This window comes from Pempheris klunzingeri, chromosome 17 (assembly GCF_042242105.1).
Source record: "Pempheris klunzingeri isolate RE-2024b chromosome 17, fPemKlu1.hap1, whole genome shotgun sequence".
NCBI lineage: Eukaryota > Metazoa > Chordata > Actinopteri > Acropomatiformes > Pempheridae > Pempheris > Pempheris klunzingeri.
The window spans coordinates 4,154,329-4,173,590 of record NC_092028.1 but is presented as its reverse complement, the minus strand read 5'-3'; the positions used below and the strand labels follow the sequence as shown (position 1 = coordinate 4,173,590).

Sequence of the window (19,262 nt, the reverse complement as noted above, 5' to 3'; positions counted from 1 at the left end):
CTTGCATGGTAGTATACTGCCTAAACCAGTTTGCAGTAGCCACGCTTAGATGGGCCGTTACACCAATACATAAAAGTCAACAAGAAAATGCAGATAATAAAACTGAAAATTAAAGTGCATTTAAATCGGCATAAAAACAAGAATCATCAGAAAAGCAAAACGGTACAAAACACATTAAGAAAATTCACCAACTCATTCATGACTAATCGCTCATTAAGATCTGTCACACCGTGTGTTTAGAAAGATCCCAGTAATGATCCAGTTTGGGATCTGTGGTGAAGGAGTTCATCATATTGATCCCCAGAACGGAGAAAGTCGTCTGCAGACACAGCCGGAGTTACTGAGGCAGAAACTCTGAGAGGAACCGCCATTTCAGAGCCTGGTTGTTTATTTACGAGTTTAATATGAACAGAGTTTGAGTTTATTTGCTTCATGTTCACAGTTAACAATCAAATAGAAACATTAATTTGCATGAATAAAAACAGATAAACATATACATGATTGTACTCAATAACATGAAATATATAAAATGACATTGCAACCATACACACATATTAAAACATGTTGCATTTAAAGTCAAACAGTACAACACAAACAAAAAACGAACCCCAAAGACTTCAGCTATCCATCTTTTCTTCCTCCCAGTGCTGCATTGTACAGTCTGCCTGCTGCAGGCCAGGCTTTTTTGTTCCACACTGGATGTGTTGCAGGTTTGTTGCAGGTCCTGTTTGTATTTTCTGCTCTTGTCTGTGGGAAAGTCATGGGGTGGATCTCCATCTTTTTCTCCAATGAGCACCAAGAAATAACCCCAGACAGTCCTATGTCATCAGCGTTCCGAATGTCCAATATGTTGTCAAAGGGTGGACATGTGTGTATGGTGAGACTATGCCTCCGTAGGGAACCTCTGCAAAGCCTCTGTGCCATTTGCCATCACCGTCTGCCCTCTCTCAGTCATGTAGCTGTGTACCCAGGCTAAAAGTTTAGGGCATAGCTGCATGTTGGACAGATGTTGCAGCAGCTGGCGTGTTCAACCCTGTCAAAGGCCGTGCACATGTCAGCCAGCAGCCCTGACATCACATGCTGTTTTACATCTATAGCCACTAGGATGGAGGTAGGCATGCTGGCTCTTGCATTCAAACATCTCGGTTGGCATCAGTTTATTTATGAATGAGTGAATAATTCCTGTATTTTTTCTAAGCATGACGTTAGAGATGGGCCTCCACTCACTAGGAGTGCTATAGTTTAAAGCTTTGGGTATGGGGCACACATTTGAGGTCATATATACAGCTGGAACTCTTCTATGCATTCTCTTCTATCAGCATGGTCCTTCAGCAGCCATGATGGTGTTTCGATCAGGCCCACAGGACTTTTCGTGGGTTAAGCCCTGTAAGCGCTCATTTCATGCTTCCTATACTGCACAGGCCAATCTCTCGAGCAGGCAGTGGTAGTCAGAAGAATGATGGGAGAGAGGGCATTCTTGTCCAGGCCTCTGAAAACAAACTGTTTAGGACCTAGCTACCTTGTTTTCCCTTCAGATGCTTTCTTCCTGTGTGTCCCATCCAACATGAGCACATTTAATGAAATGATCAAAACCAATGGTAGCACTTGACTTTAACCCCCTATAAGCAAACTTTTAATACTCGGTTCCCGACAGATTATGCAGTTGTAATATAAGATATATATTACAACGATAAGGCCAGTAAGGTCAGACAGTATAACACAGTGGAAATAGTATGATATATGTTGTTGGAAATATTGTACATCAGTAAACACTTAAAATGCCCTTACATCTGCTGGAACTGTATTATAGTGTGTTTTAAACTAACTTTGTTTATATAATGTCTTAACTTGTGAACTGGTTAAACTTTGGCCTTTCCCCTCTCCTTCCCCACAGCAGGTGTTTGTGTGAGGTGAATGGCTGAGGGGAAAATAGGACCTCTGTTCTCCACTGTCCCGGGAAATGAGCTGGAAAATGAGGGGCGGGGAACCACACCCCCTTCTCAGGACCCGCTGCACTCCTCTTTTGGCTCGTCCCTGTCTCTTTCCCCCTCGATCCATGTTGTTTGAATACAGCTGCAATGTATGAATTTAGCAGGGTGCTTAAACAGGCCGACGATCTGTCACTGTGTTTCTCTTGCCCCCACCATGTCCATCCCACCCTGACCTCACTTGATTGGCAGAGCTAAACTTACTCAGTCCCTCATTCAAACTCAATCTGCTTTCAGCCTTTCTCAAAGCCTATTTTATAGACGAAGCCTTGTTGACAGCTTTAAACCCCATATTCTCTCACTAATGCTACAATCGACTAAGTGTTGGAGGATTATGCTCTCTTCATGTTGTCATTATCCTGGCTGACTTAGGAAAGCTGTTATCTGCAGTAGATGATGTGGCTGAAGCTTCACACTCTGTGCTTGAGATGTGATTCTGGGGTTTCTTTTCTAAAAAGCAGGAGTATGGTATGGAATCAGCAGTAAAGACAGTAAGATCAGTGGAATCAGAGTATTTCATAGAATAGTAGTATATCTGTATAAGTGTAAATGACAAATCAGAGCATGAAGACATGAATTCATAATGTCTCAGTTTGAGCTTTTGGGCAAAGAGAGTTTTTGTGTCAGATATCCTGAACCCAAATGTGTTTTATTGTTAAAGCAGGAATCCCAGCTATGCAGCAGAAAGTGTGCCCATGTGGCAGTATACCTGCCTGTCATTCAGTGTCTGTGCAGATGGGGTTCATCGCTGCTACAAGTATACAGAGAGCAAAGCTGGACTGAACTCACATATTAAAACGGAACTGTATTATAATGTAAAAATCACTGTTGGGAATTTTTTTTTTTTTCAGGTGGATTTTTTTGCTTTGTAAAAGTGAAATATAGTTTTTGTTAACGTGGTAGGGTGTTAGTACCCCCCCCCCCCCCCCCACTCACAGCTGACTGTCACTTATAGATATATGTACTTGCTTCAGTATTTCCATTTGTTTAAATACTTAACTTTTAACTGTGCTACATATAGTTTACAGCTACAATTACTGTGCCGATTAAAAATTCAAACCAATAAAAAAAGAATGTGAGGTGCTTATGAAATATGGTGGGCTGTTATGGATTAAACGACCCAATAGAATGTAAAAAGCTCCACCTTGACCACCTACATCAGTAAAATGTCACTTATAATTCACTTATATGCATCGCTAATAATTCGGTAATATAATACAGTATAATTGTATAACATTCACAAGGTGACATTTTTCTGCAGCATGAACAATATTTTGCTTAAATGTCATGTCTTGAAAGTCACACTTGATAGAATCGTGTCCAATGAATTTATTTATTTTTGTCTGAAAAAGGTGTAAATTACTTTTTACTCTGCTCACATGAGCCGAATCTGCTTTCAGCTGTAGTTAGTGAAGATGGTCGTCGGCTCTACGTTGAATAGAGTATGAATTATTGATGCTCAGCTGAAATCAAGTCATGGTGTCAGTGTGCTCTATCCATTTAACTCCTATTTGAAACATGAGCTGCCATTGAAGCCCTAATGTGAGAAAAGCCACCTGTAATGACTGTCAAATACAATCTGTATTCTCCACTGGTGAGTGTGACCCCATTGTGACCATCAGAGGAGTCCCCGGAGAGTGTGTGAAAAGTGTGTCTAGCCCATGAATGTGTGAAGTGTGTGTGTGAGGAGCCAGCAGCAGGCAGAAGGCCAGGGGCTGTTGTCTGACACTGATTTGTAAAGGGAGACAATACGGCTCATTGACCTGCCCGGCTCCACTGTCTGTTGCACATACCTCGCCCTGCCCTCCCCGGTGGCTTCGCTGCTCTTTAAACACGAGCAGCAGATTGCCACAGGCACAGGGAGGGGTGGCCAACCAACGGGACACAGGTTGCTTTGACAATGAGAGAGCTCAGAGAAAGGAGGGAGAGAGGAGGCAGAGCCAGAACTTTGATGAACACATTCAGAGAGAAAAAATATTCTAAAAGCCTTATCTTACACAGCCACTGCCACCTTTTAAAACACACCTTTTTAAAACCTCTTTTTATCTTTGATTTTTCTCTTATCGGTTTTATTCTTGTGTTCCATCTTAAATCATTCTCGGGTTTTTTAAAATCACTTGCCTTATTTTATTTGTATCATTGCCTCTTGAATTTGTTTTATGAGCCATGTAAAGGACTTTGTAACTTTATTTCAAAAGTGCTGCATACATACAGTTTATTATCATTATTACTATCATTACATATAATGTATAATCCTCATCCTGTGGTGAGAAATCTAGGATGAATACAGTATCAGAGGCCAGGTTATATATTGTTTCCATTTAAATTTGAATCTTATCACAGGTTGGTTTTGGCAGCAAATGATAATTTTATGATATGTTTTAGTTTTTGTTGTGTTGTTTGGTTTGTGTTTAAGTTTTTTTTTTTATTTTTGCATCCAGCACTTTTACATTTCGAGCTTTAAGTTTTGGAACAGTTTGCTGTTGTTTGGTTTATGAAGTGTAATAATTTCCCAGTCCACAAAACGTCCAAAGCCCAGTTTATTATCATGTAGGAAAAACAGAACACATTTTGGTATTTTTTTATTGTAATGAATATTTAAATGATTAATTAATAATCCGATTATTTGCTGAATTATAGAATAATTGAGTTGCTGTTTTTTTTTTACTTATAATCAGAATCAGAATCAGAATTACTTTAATAATCCCCAGGGGGAAATTGCTTTTTGTTACACACAGCTCCAAAAGAATAAGAATAAGAATAAGAATACAATAATTACAGATTATTTCAGTTTTGCTTTACTTAACAGATTAAATAAACAAATATCCGTACTTGAGGTGATTCATCTAATGGCAGCAGGATTTAACACCCATCCAAACTTTGGCATATTTCCTCTCATGCTCACGTTGTAAACAAACACCCTCATCCTTTTGTCTCTCATTCCCATTGTCAGAGTCTGGATATGACCTTTTCTCTCCTCTCTCTGCCTCTAACCCCTCGTAGCCTTTTCTTTTGCTCCCTTCTCTCTTTCACTGTCGAAGACAAGCTGTTGCTCTGTCCCTGCGGGCCACTCCCTCACTTGTCTGCTCCTCTTTTCTCCTCCCCTGCCTCCCTCTCTCCCCTTCTCTCTGTCTTTCTCCCTCTTCCCACCTGTTGAATCAATTGTTGCGCAGACCATATTGTTGCCCTCTTATTATTTTGTGTCACTCACATGGCCCCCGCCCCTTTCTACGCTCTTTCTCCTTCCCTCTGTGCCACTCCTCTCTCCCTGCTGGGTATAAAACTCAGACACGTTAGCTGAGGAGTCATATTCAGCAGAGCACCACAGGAAGCCAAAACTATTTCCACAAGAAAAAAGGAGGATCTGCAGGGATTTCACAGCTTCCAGTTACTTGTAGAACATCCGACCTCCTCAGGTGACAGAGGGACACTAGCTGCTGCGTTCTTTCCCATTTGGACGTAATTTTACCCATCAGGCTGCTACGATGGACAGAGGCATGTCTGTGTCTCTGTGGTGTGAGGAGGCGGAGGATGACAGGAGTCTGGACCAGAGCCAGACTGAGGTGCAGGCCCAGGGCCACGGGGGGGGCTCGCCTCAGCTGCGAGCCGCCTGGGACCCCACCGTGTCCGGGCATCGTGTGATCCAGAGGCTGCTTCATGTGGAGGAGAGGTACATGCCCTCCATGCTGTACATCACCCTCATCCAGCGGGATCCAGAGCGAAGGGAGGAGCTCGCCAAATGGGCCCTGGAGGTATAAAACTCTATTTCTCCTCTTTCCTTGTGGTGCTGGATGAGTTATGCCATCCTGGCAGCTGTGATACTGATGTCTAACATCTTTTTTTTTCTCTCCAGGTGTGCTGTGAAAGCGGCTGTGATGAAGCAGTGTTCCCCCTCTCTGTCTCTCTGATGGATAGGTTCCTGTCCGCCTCTTTGTCTCTACCTGTCTCGCCTTACTGCCTGGCTGCCGGCTGTATCCTCATCGCCTCCAAACTCACAGAGTGTGACAACGTCACCGCTGATACTCTCTGCGCTGCAGCTGAATACAGCGTTCAGCCTTCAAACCTACGGGTGAGTGAGTCACGCAGCATCCACACATGTGGCCAAAAACATGGTAGTGGAAGACCTTACAGTCAGGGTTGTGGTGAAGGGTGGGCAGAGGCTCTGGGCCCTTTTTACAATAGAATAATTCTACCGGAGTTTTAGGATCCTGCAAGTCCCCAATATCATCATCATCTTTAATCCCATTTGCATTGGCATGCAGTCGAAGCATGCAGTTGAAGTTTTATACCTATATGACTAGATACTGTATCCCACTAATGTAAAGACAGACAAAGATCTTGAAGGGAAACAAACATGCTTCTTTTTTTTTTTAAATATCACTGATTTTGTCTCTTTTGATGAGTGTGATGCCTTAACATCCTTCAACTGGTTGACAACACACTTAAAGCTAACTAACAATCAGGGCTGCAGCTAATGGCTATTATCAATTAATCTGCCAATTAGTATCATTAATATTAATATTAACATTAATATTCCCTTTGAAAATGCTAGAACTTGAGAAATGATCAGACACATTCACTGTTTGTTTCAGTCTGCTCCAACTGAACCCTGATGTAGACTTAAAGGCTATATTTAAGATCTATCACATTTCAATAAATATATCCCTTATGATATCTATTCTCAGTTTTCAAACAATCATGTATGACTCCTGACAGCACCATTTTCCCTCCATTAGGAAATGGAGCGTGTCATCCTCGCCACCCTCCGATGGGACACAGCAGCAGTGACCCCCCAGGACTTCCTCCCACATTTTCTTGCCTCTGTGGGGCAGAGGAGAGATGGAGACGGCGTTCACTCTGAGGAGGAGCTGCTCTCCACCCTGCGGCGGCACAGCGACACTCTGGCCGCCATGTGTGCGTGTGACTCCCGCTTCCTGGGAGCCCCCCCGTCCCTTGTAGCTGCGGCTTCACTGAACTGCGCCCTCAGAGGTCTGGGCAGCAAGGGCCCCGCTCAGCTGGCTGCGATGAGTGAAGAGCTGGCAGAGCTCTGCCAGACCGACCTGGTGAGGACATCTGCACACTGAGTGTCCACATGGGCCTGTTTATTTCTTATCTTATGGTGACAGCTGGCTAGTGTGCTCAGGTTTAAGCAAATGGACTTGAATACTGGTGTTTTGAAGGACCTTCTTGTTTCATAGTTATGCCAAATGCAAGGAAAGACTTGCATCTATTACAGAAATCATCAACTTTCTCTCTGTCTCTTGCATCCCAGGCTGTGCTGCAGTGCTACAGCGAGATGATCGAATGTGTCCTCCGGCAGCGGCTGAGGGGAGGGCTTCAGCAGGGCCCCACGGAGAAAGATGAGGAGGTGGAGAACGAAAGGGCAGGAACACCCACCGACATGAGAGAGATTGATTTCTAAACACTGAATCAGCGTTTGCATGGAAATTGTGAATCAATCAAAACCTCTCAAGTTTATCAGTTAAACTGATATAAATAGATTATGACCTCAAAATGCTCTGGCATGTTTTTATATTTTGAAATAATTTTATTGAGTGACTGTTTATTTATTTTTTACTTTATTTATTTGTGAACAATTTTGCAACTATGTGTTTTCCATGTGCCATATTTCATTATCTATTTCTATTAATTTTATTGTAGGCCTAGGTGGTATTTCGATGCATAATATTTATACCTTTTATTTATTATCACGTGCAATTTTTTTACTCTTTTGATGTTAATTTATTTGAATTTGCCATGTCTTTATGTTTGTGTGCTGAATTAAATATACAACAGATCTATTTTTCAAAGCAATTAAACGTTTAAAACGTTTTGAAATAGTGTTTCTGTGTGTTATTCACCAATGGGATAATGATGCCTTCACTTACTATTCATAAGCTCGAACTTCCGATCGATCCGGCTGTGTTATAAATCATGTACTTTTGGTGGGACGTAATTACACCCTCAAAGACAGACACATCAGCATTGTGCTGTTTGCTGATTCGTCACTAATCTCACTGCCATAAACCAACAATTCGATGATAATTCCACTGCTCATTATATATGAAGGAAGAAATGGAAAAGTTACGTTTTTTCCGACAGCACCTGAAGGCAGCATGTTGGACCAGCGCTGCAATCTCATGACGTCAATTTTATCCGACGCAAAAACAGATCGTGCTTCGAGCATTGGCTCAGATATCAAACACATTCGTGCGGTAAGAGACGAGCTATTTAAAGATATTTTGTGTTATGACGAATTGTAATTGCGGTCTAAATGTCGGCTGAGTCTACGTGAAGAATTCATAGAAAATCGGGACAACGCAGGAAGAACTACTAGACGTTTCTATAGCTTAACGTTTCAGCTGCGGTACAGGAAAAGCAGAGCCGATATTTCAGCTGTAAATGTCCGTTTAAAGAATGAATAATGTATACAGTGTTGTAAAACCCCAACATTAATTCACGTGTACCGCAGGTTACACCTCACAGGTGGTCGCACATACAGAAAGAAAAGCTCTTGTGTTGTGTCCTTATCCTCTTCCGTTTTGTCCTGTTTTAAGCTAGTTATCGTTAGCTAACAGGCTACATACACGAGCACTATCATGTAATACTAAAATATGTTTAAACTATAGTCTACTAAGCAACGTTTTTGGCGTCTTAAATTCATTTTTTTCTGATCAGCTTGCAAAAGAAGTTTCCTTGCTCAAAATTAACCGTCACGCCAAACTCCACTAATGAAATTTCACATTCTTGATGGCTCTCATCTACAAAGACACACATGTCCAAAAAAACCCAAACGTTAGACCTTTTACAAAGCTGTAAAGTCTCCTGGTAAATTCGGCATACAATGTAATCACCGTCCACCAACCTTTTACACTAAAATTCGAATATGAATAGTTCACAGTTGTTAGCTAAGTTACTGTTCTCAGCAACTTATATGTACAGAATCATCCAGGTTGTGGTCAAATTTACTATCTGCCCCGGTATGCTTTGGATTTCAGTCATATAGTAGTTAGTGACAAAGATTCTATGATAAACATCGTCTGCACATTTAAATGAAAGACAAACGCTTGTCATGTGGAGGATTATGTAGAATGCCCTCTGTCCCTGACTCATCTCCCATTTCATGGAAAAGATCTCAAGACTGTACTGTTCAGTTACAAAGACACGCCTGTAGTCTGCAGGGAATGACCAGAAACCCCAATAGTGTTATAATAATGTATACTGGATATGAATGACCAGATTACTCTATTACACCATCCTTCCACATGAACTTTTGTAGTCTTGGAATAGTCAGAATCGTGTGTAATTTAAGGTTTCACTGAAAAAACTGTAGATTTGGCAAATAGAATATGAATCTGGAATCTGGAATATTTTTCCATGAAATCTGGCGCACCTGGCACGCAACACATTGCGAACCTGGTGTTAGCTATTATGCAGGACAACCAAAACTCTACAAGACATTCATCTTGCCTTTTTTTATTTCTCCCATACCTCTGCCTCTTATTCTTTTCTGTGTTAAGATTGTAGCTTTTTGGCTACCATTTTGCACACATTGTAATATTCAGTGTTGTTTATTCTGAAGGAGGATGAACTTGAAACCTGGCTGGCTGCTGCTTCTAACCTTCTCAGCTGGGGTCTTGTCGGTGCCTATTGATCGCAATGTAGGCAACCAGGAAGCTAAAGAGGAAGTGCCGGAGGAGAACGGGGTAATGGTCCCTGTAGTCTCAGTCATCTCCCATTTGATGCTTTCATAAGATCAGATTCGGTTGAGATTTGATTTGTTGTTAATAACCTGTCCTGTACACCACACTCTTTCAGGACACTGGCCTGTACTACGACAGATACCTCAGAGAGGTGATCGAGGTTTTGGAGACAGACCCTCACTTCAGAGAGAAACTGCAAACAGCAAACACAGAGGACATCAAAGTCAGCTTCCATTTCTTACTGCTTCTCTATCCATTGTTCCTCTCACCTTTTACGTGTAACAAGAGGAGCTGACATTTAATCTGTTCTTCTCACTTGTGATGTCTCGTGTCCTCCGTCAGAATGGTCGTCTCAGTAAAGAGCTGGACCTGGTCAGTCACCATGTCAGGACTCGTCTGGATGAGCTGAAACGTCAGGAAGTTTCTCGCCTCAGGATGCTGCTCAAGGCCAAACTGGACAGCACCAACATACAGAGTGAGTCGACTCATGTTCCAGTAGCCTGCTAAGGAGAGGGAGAGAGAGTTTGTGTGTGTTTTTACCTCCGTAGATGGATTGAAAGGTTAGGCTAAGATTAGATTAAACATCTCTGGTGGGAAATTGGATGGCTGCAATGGTAGAGAGTGAGACATACAAATGACAAAAATCAATGTTTAGGTTAGTATTATCTTTTTATATGTTGTTTAATTATCTATATAATTCTATATAAAAAGCCATGTGTTAAAAAAACACATACGGTTCTCTTGCTGATAAATAATAGATACTAATTTGATGCAAATAACTCACATTTAGTACTCAAATCATTTTACATGAAATTGAGGAAAGCGACATTTTTGAATTTGTGAAACTATGACCACCAAATGTTTGTGTTTTTACCTGAATGATAACAGAACAGTTCATTCACTGGTCCACTAACTAATCAACAGCTGTAACTGATGATTTCTGCAATGTAAGCATTGAAAGATAGGCTTTGATATGCACATGGAGAATAAAACATTTCGAATACATTAAACACTGTAAGTTTTTTACATTCTTATTAACAGATAGGAAAATTGAGGTGTCATGTTTACAAAATAGGCGCAAATGTTCATTGCTATCACTTTCCATATTCAGTAAGCAAAATCATTTAAGTGTGCAGTGTGTCATTTTTCTATATCAGTTCATACCAGTGCATGGAGGCAGATTCAATGTATATAAGATATAATGGAACTCATGTGTGTCAAAAGTCCAGCATGTGTTTGGTAATTCGTGTATCTGCTCGTGAAGCCCTCCAGATGGACCACGCCTCCCTGCTGAAGCAGTTTGAACATCTGGATCCCCACAATCAGAACACCTTTGAGGCCAAAGACCTTGAGCTGCTAATCTCAACGGTAAGATCCTCCAGCGATAAATTAAAGACTGGATTTTTGTTACCCCTCGAGTAAAAAATCATTCTGCCCAGCCAGTCAGCAGCTTCAGTGCACTCATCACATTTTAATGAAGTGTTGGAAAAGTAATGAACCCTGTTCATTCAAATGACACTGATCAGATTCAGGTATGCTTCAGTTACAAGTTAAAACAGAATGGCAGATGATTACTAATTGTTCCAGCCTCTGTCCGGCTCTTTGTCCAGGCCACCAAGGACCTGGAGAACTACGACGCTGAGAGGCACGAGGAGTTCAAACGCTACGAGATGCTGAAGGAGCACGAGAGGCGGGAGTACCTGAAGGGGCTGGACCAGGAGAAGAGGGAGAAAGAGGAGAAGAGAATGCAGGAGCTTCAGGAGAAACACCGTCAGCACCCCAAAGTCAATGCTCCGGTAGGCACAAATGCACCCATTTTGGTTTTCAGTGGAAACAAATTGAAGTGAATCTTGAACTCTTACATTTTTTTTCTTCTTTCTGCTGCGTATTCCGCACACTCAGGGAAGTGTCGCTCAGTTACGGGAAGTTTGGGAGGAGACAGACGGACTGGATCCTCAGGAGTTCAACCCCAAAACATTTTTTAAACTACATGGTGAGTGACACATCTCCTTTTAACTCCTGTCCTTCTGTCATATCAGGCACGGCAGGTGCGTTCAACATGAATACATGTCTGATTTCTTCTCTGCCCTGTTTAGATACAAATGAAGATGGTCTTTTAGATGAGCAGGAATTGGAGGCTCTCTTCACAAAAGAGGTAGGGACCCCTACAGTACACCATGGTGTCTTCAGGACTCACACTCAAAGTTTTATCATGAACACCATGACAGGACATCAAAAATGGATGCTCATCTATTTGAAAACACAACTGTTTTGTCAGAGTTCTGGCAGTAAAGGTTCTCATATGCACAAGCATCCCTTTGGCAGCTAACATCTGTTCATTTCCTCCTCCAGCTGGAGAAGGTCTACGACCCAAAGAATGAGGAAGATGATATGATGGAGATGGAAGAAGAAAGGCTGAGGATGAGGGAGCATGTCATGAAGAATGTGAGTTATGTACTTTAATCTCTCTGCTTTAGTTTTGTGCCGTGAGCCAGTCTCCACTTTTTTCCCCCCCGAGTAAAGCAGCTTGTGTTTCCTGTGTTAAAAGGTGGATACAAATAAAGATCGTCTCGTCAGCCTGGATGAGTTCCTCAAATCCACGGAGAGGAAGGAGTTCAATAATCCCAAAGAGTGGGAGGTAAAGAACCCAGAGGTGGCCTTGAAGGTTGGGGAAGTGGGCGAGGGATCAGAGGGTCTGTGGTTCAAATCCCAGGAAGCTGGGAGAATGTGGGTGGTGAAGTTAATTAATGGGGAATTCTATCTTTTCCCTCATCAACTCACTGAATTGCTCCCACAAGTGACTGTGGTGAATAGAATGAATGTATTGTAATGTTGGGTTTGATTGAAAGTTCACTCCCCTGATTTGCATTGCACGTCTCTAATCTAGCAGAGATAACTGAGGACGGACAGGTTTGAAGGCCTTACTCTGCAAAACAACCTTTCTGACATAATGTGTGTCCCCTCCTCAGGCTGTCTGGAGAACCTTAAACTATCTCCTGCTCCATCTGTCACTACCTGTGTGTGAAAACGCTCCGTTTAGATTTAATGTCATGAGGGGGAAACCTTCTGACTGTCCGCCTTTGCTTTTTACCTCACTAACGCCAGCTCCCGGTAACATGAAGATTGTTCTGTTCTTCTAAAACCGAGCACGCGGACAGAGGCTTAAAACTGCGACCATTTTAATCTAATTGGAATTAGATTGTCATCTTCTTAAAGAAAGGATCAAAATTGATGCAGCAGAATCAGTTATTGTTTTTTTAGTCCACACGTTATTCCACCTTGTCAAACCATGGTGCCTACATTACCCACACTGCAACTCACCTCTTTCTTTTCGTTGTCAACCCTCCACCTGTTGCTATACCTGTTGTCCCTGGCTATAATATTTATTTATTTTTTTCTTGTAATGCCCATAGTTCATTTTACTAGTGCTAAGGTACTTCAACTCAAGTGGCATTTTCAAATCAGCATGTATTATACATGTATTCTAAACTTTACATTAACACTAGAATAGCAGTGTAAAGTCCTTACATTTGATCCCCTACTGCCTGTCCAGACTCTGGACACCAAGCCGACATACACAGAGGAAGAGCTGCAGCGATTTGAGGTGGAACTCCGGGACAAAGAGGAGGAGCTGAAGAGGAAGGCTGAGTCTCTGCGTCAGGAGCAGGAGCTGCTGAAGGAGAGAGGCAAAGCCCTGGAGGCCCAGAGGAGAGAGTACCAGCAGGTAACAGTCCCAGCATGCCCGGCACTGCTTTATATCCTCTGAACCTGGACTCAAACTGTGGATGCCTTTGGCATAAGTTGAATCATGAAAGGGTCGTACTTAAATTATATGAACTCAAAGTCACTTTTTAGCCTGTAATGACACTGTAGCATGTACGTGTGATGGTTCTTTTGTATTGCTTCAATTCCAGGCAGTGTTAGAGATGTCCCAGAGACAGAGGGATCAGCAGGCAGCAGACGGGCAGCCTCCCACGGGTCCTAACGGAGAACTACAGTTCCAACCTGAGACAGTAAAGATGGAGGATAAAGGTAAACGATATGAGATATGACATGTGTGGGACTGTTGGGATGGAGTTTCGTTTATAATTGTTTTTATTGAGTGAATTGTTCTTTTCTCTCTCGCAGAGGCAAAACCCCCTTCTGAACAGGAAGCTCAAGTCCAGAATAATCTGCCTGCAGAGCCTCCACAGAATCTGCCTCTACACACTTAATGCAGCATGCTCAGATGGCCTTACACACACACACACACACACACACACACGCACACACACACTGACACAGATATCCAGATGGGGTTCTACAAACTAAATTATGTGAAGTGTATGTAGAAATTCAGACAGGCGTGACTTGTGAATCATGACATATTGTACTGTGTGTTCATCTCTGTGGTCTACATTAGATTAAAGATCTCAAAACAACAGATATCAGTATTGTATCTTCATAAAATCTTCAGTTTCAGTGAAGTTTTTATCAATTCTAGGTCTTCAGTGTAAAATCAGAAACATGTTCAAATAAAGTCCTAATTTAAAACCTTGAATCCAGGCTTCTTGACCTCTTATTATTTGCTGGGTGAGATCACCGACATCGAGACAGACATGTTAAATTTGAGTCATTTTTTATACTCTGATATTGCAGCTAGAGAATTTAATTATTACCATGAACCAAAAGACTGGAGAGAAATCAAAATGTTGAAAAAGCAAAAATAGGTTGGCCCCAGAGCTGGCAATCTGTGAGCCCTCCTCCAAACTTAGATTAAAATGCTTCATGTTTATTTTAGTGATTCAGTAATTATTTTCAAAAATGCTGTATTAGACATCCTCAAGTCTGTTGAAATTCCAGTGCAACCTCTTATGTTGTATGTTGTAGTGGCTTGATGGTAACTGTTCAGCACCTCTAACTACAGCCTCCATGTGAGATCGGAGCAGGAAAAGGCACCACTTTTGCCCACACTAAAATCTTATGGGTTATAGTTTTTTAAGAACTCAATGAAATCGGCTCCCCGTTTCAAAGGTTTGGTCTTTTTTAAAAAAACTGTTCAGCTGGTCTCATTTTAAAATCATTGTCACACAGACAATCGTGCAAAAACTGGGTGGTGTATCAGCAGTGTGTCTGTTGTATAAGGTAGAATGAACCTTTACAGGTCCCCAGGGTGGCATCCGGGTGCTGCAGCAGCACAAAGACAGAGATGTACAGATACACAGAGAAAATGTAAAAATAAAAATAAATAGATAGGGAAATAGAATTTTAAAAACCTACACACAACCAGTGTTGCTTCTTAAACTGCATCTTATGCCGAGCGTTACGAGGTAAGGTACGGTATGATGGAGGATTACACATGAGATATTATCATATTGTGTTTATAATGTATTTATGTGTGAGCAAGTAATTTGATACAAACTACTATAACAGTGCACAGAAGACTAGAATGTAATATGATATGGAGAGAGGTGAGTGTCCTGAGTATGAAAGGTGGAAGTGTGTGTATCACTGTTGGGAGGTGAGCCCAGCCTCCTCCTCCTCCTCCTCCTCCTCCTCCTCCTCCTCCTCAGTGTGTGTCTCTGCAGACACTGGGCCTGTTGTCCACTGTCATGGCTCCCCTGGGGGCCGCTGATCCTTGTTGTTCTCCTGCTGACGAGATGCTCCCCTGGCCGTCGCTCAGAGCATTCCTATCAGCATTCCTCTAACCCGCTGACCTGCCATGACCCCACATGGCCCCTCCCTGCCTGGTGTCCACGCAGCTGCCTCCTGTCAGTCACCGCTGTCACTTGGACCAAATAAAGATGTCTCAAGGAAGCTCCCTGGATCGTGAAGTCAGTGTTTACTGTTACTATCTCTAGAGTTCAGACACAGCAGAGCACGTGGGTTTTGAACTGATCCTCTAAACTGGATTTAGATCAGAACTTATCTAAACGAGTATAAACATTCACTGTATGGATGTTTGGATTTTCCAGCCCATGTCAGCGGTGGAATGTAACTAAGTACATTTACTCAAGCTCAGTTTTGAAGCACTTGTACTTTAATTTGGAAATTCCATTTTATGCTACTTTGTACCTCCACTCACATTTATTCCATAGCTTTGGTTTAGAACTTATCAAAAATAAACAATTTTCATAGATTCAGCCACCCATCAGTATATGAAATAGGTCAAATCAGCTCCACCTTTATCAGCTGTAACATTAGAATGATAAACACATCTATTATAATCTGTGCTATTCTGAGATGGGCCATTCTGCACAATGAGCGCTTTAACGTCTAGTACTTTAAGTATACTTTGATTCTGTCTTAATTCTGCCTCAGTAAAAGTTTGAATGCAGGACATGTACTTGTAACAGGGTATTTCTACTCTGTGGTTTACTTAAGTAAAGGTATTTCTTCCACCACTGGCCAAGATCAACACCAAAATACATTTTTTTGGTGATGTTTTAGCACATGCAGATACAAAAAGGTAATCCATCACACCTTTACTCTGTGGGTATCTAAGTGTTGTATTAAGGTGCAGAGTCCTTGTGAAAAAAGATCAGATGTATTTGAAGTATATATTTAAACATATGAAAGTCTTATTATTGTGGTAGCTTGTCCAGGACTGAGTCTGTCTTTATCACACATGTCCTCCAGCTTCTTCTCCCCGGTCAGCTTTGTGTTGTGTGTGTTGGTGTGTGGAGGCTATCATCCACATCAGCTCTGACATTTCATCCAACTGTTTGTGACCAGAGGTGACACTGAAGCTGTCAGCACGCCGTCAGTGGCTCTGTTACGCCATCATGGCGGGGGGGCAGGAGGCACTGTGAGTACATTTACTGCACCTCAGTGTAATTCTGAGGTTCTTACACTAAAGTTACAAATATTCTACTTATGCTCCTTTAAAATTCTACTTGGCTGTATTTCAGAGGGAAATATTGTTCTTTTTTCTTCACGACCTTTATTTGACTGGTTCAGTTACTGGTTACTTTGATTTTAAATACAAAATATATGATCATCTTATTGAATATAAAGCATTCTTACAAAGTTGTTGTACATAATTCAGACTTGCGTGTACAAAATATCATCTTGTCTGTATAATATCCTCTTTTGGACTTTGATGCTCCGTAATTCAACACTGAAATGGGCCATGTTGCACTGTGAATACTTTAATAAGTACATTTTGCTGCTTTACTCACATAGAATTTTCGAATGCAGCACTTGTACTTGAAAAAGAGTTTTTTTACACTGTGGTGTTGTTACTTTTACTTTTAAGTAGAAAGTCAGAGTACTTCCTCCTCCGCTGATGGAAGTATTCAGATCCTAGTTACATTCCACTGCATGCACTTACTTTGACTACATTAATTCATTATTATACCTTCTCTCATATTTTCCAGAATATGTGAGAAACACACAAGTTGATGCACTGATTTTACTGCACAACACTTCAACTTGGGATATTATCACTGTTTGGACAGTAAAGCTTTTAGTAATAGACTTGAATCAGGTGCTTATGCCAAATGACAATGTTCTCGTGCTTGTCCATTCCTCGCCGCTCTCTCTTTTCATGTTAGTACAGGTGACGTCAGGTGAGGGTGACTTTTTCTTGACGTCTTTGCAGATAATGTAAAATATTTTGGACTATAATTTAGGAAACACTGGAGAGCTCTTTATTAACTGATACTTATCAACCATAAGTGCAAAACTAAGCTAAGTGACAAATATTACTAATACAATATAAGCACTAACTCTCGTAAGGACACTGACAAGTACTTTAATGTATTTGTAATGCTTTATACGTTATGCTGCCTTGCCCTCCTCTGACCTGACCTGTAAATGATTCATTGATTGTCAGTATTGAGTATCGAGTTTCTTTCTTTTCTCTCCAAAACATTTTTTGCAAATTGAATTTGATGCACTTTGGATGTCACTGCTGGCTCTACTGTACATCACCCTCTCTGAAGAGGACATTACGTCACCCCCGACACACCACCTCCTCCCCCCTCCACGTCACTGCCTTGGGACTAGAAACCCGCCTCTTCTGCAAGCTGATTGGCTGACACACCAAGCTTTTAGTGACTGGTGATTGTGACTGGTACAATTTTATTGACAGGCCTGCCACTCTTCTGACACAAGGAGCGGGTCATTTAATCATCAGGAATACATTTTGTCTCATTTTCTAGGGAATTCATTTGAATACAATAGTTAAATCCCCGCAATGGACCCCACAGAACTCCAAATGATTCTTCTCAATATGCACGTCCAACCAAAGACTTTTAGTAAGTTTTACTTTTTAAATGCTGGCTGGGCGCTTTAAGAAGTTCTTCACAGCCTTCAGGCTCACTAAAATATCAGCCCATGACAGCAGCCTGAACTGGAGACGTTTGGCCCTGAAACTTGGTGGTGGAAGTGAATTGCAGTTCCCTAATCTAACCGCCAGGGGGTGCAATTGTTTCATTATTTAGTAAGTTTCATGTACCACACTAAGAATAAATGAGGAAATAACTGTGCTCCTAGCTGCTCTGATGATGGACACTGGTTCATAATTAAAGGTAGAACAAGTGAGCAAAGTGCAGCAGGAAGAGGTGAAATGGTTGGCGATTAGTGGCCGGTATAAGCTTGTTTCTTTAAGACCCAGCATCTTTCCGAAGAGGAGAGCTGAGGGGAGATAACGGCTGGGAGGTCGTCAAGTTACACAGAAACATCCGGAAAAGGACCGGAAGTGTTATTGTTTACCTTCAGAATAAAATATATGTTGGTCGTAACGTCTCAGTTCATTCAAAGAAGCAATTACAGCCAACCCCCCCCCCCTTCCCTTCACATTTATCTTGTTACGTTTTGGATTGGGAACCACTGTTGTGGCTCTGATGTTATTTTCTTCAACCTGAGAATGTACAGATACATTTTTATTTATCACATGCTCCTATAATAAGTGAAAGACTGTACTGTACTAAAAGACCAGCATAATGAATACAACAATATCTATATTTATATTTAATAATGACAATAAGATAACAGCAAGATAAAAGGAGAGGTTTTCAAGTGTAATATAAGTAGGCTAATAAAGTGTAGCCTAATTGAAGTAGTATAGTATATTGATTTGTTGCGAGATGAAATGAGAACATTTACCCAAAGCTTCATAGCGTGACATAATACTATTTCCCAAGTTGGAATAGGTAGGGGTGGAAAATGTTTGTGAGCAATGGTTTTTTCCTCGAATGAAAATATGCATATAAATATATATAAAGGTCGATTGGGTCATTTTCACCAGCTGGCCGGACTTGCGTGCTTTATTCTGAAAGTCTACACCGGATGCTGCCTGTGCTTCCTGCGGTGAGTTTGACGCAGCGGCTGCGCCGTAGCGTCGCTCCCCCAGCAGAGGGAGGGAGGGGATGGGGCACGCTGGTAACCGGGCTGGAACGGGGAGAAGCTGCAGCCTCCGTCTCTCAGATGCTCTGATGGAGTGAACCGGGCAGCGATGCGCGCTCATGTCCTTTCTCTGTCCGCCATGGAAAGGGTAAGACACTCATCCGTCGGTGGCGGCTGGAATCCACGGCGATGTACGGTGCACAGATCTAGCCGTGCGTTTGACCATCCAGCTGTTTTTATG

At 41.8% G+C, this 19,262-nt stretch overlaps 2 protein-coding genes across 2 annotated transcripts; both read left to right on the top strand.

Annotated features, from left to right (window-relative positions):
• The first annotated feature begins 5,485 nt into the window (after nt 1-5,485).
• Nucleotides 5,486-7,410, top strand: ccndx (cyclin Dx). Its single transcript, XM_070848732.1, has 5 exons — nt 5,486-5,551; nt 5,588-5,740; nt 5,842-6,057; nt 6,725-7,051; nt 7,261-7,410. Exons 1-5 carry the CDS (start codon nt 5,486-5,488, stop codon nt 7,408-7,410), a joined length of 912 nt encoding a protein of 303 aa, XP_070704833.1.
• A 705-nt stretch (nt 7,411-8,115) lies between these two features.
• Nucleotides 8,116-14,224, top strand: nucb1 (nucleobindin 1). Its single transcript, XM_070848320.1, has 13 exons — nt 8,116-8,203; nt 9,571-9,694; nt 9,807-9,914; nt 10,034-10,166; nt 10,956-11,059; nt 11,302-11,487; nt 11,594-11,684; nt 11,788-11,846; nt 12,044-12,136; nt 12,240-12,329; nt 13,245-13,415; nt 13,606-13,723; nt 13,820-14,224. Exons 2-13 carry the CDS (start codon nt 9,575-9,577, stop codon nt 13,903-13,905), a joined length of 1,359 nt encoding a protein of 452 aa, XP_070704421.1. The 5' UTR covers nt 8,116-8,203; nt 9,571-9,574; the 3' UTR covers nt 13,906-14,224.
• Nucleotides 14,225-19,262: the final 5,038 nt, after the last annotated feature.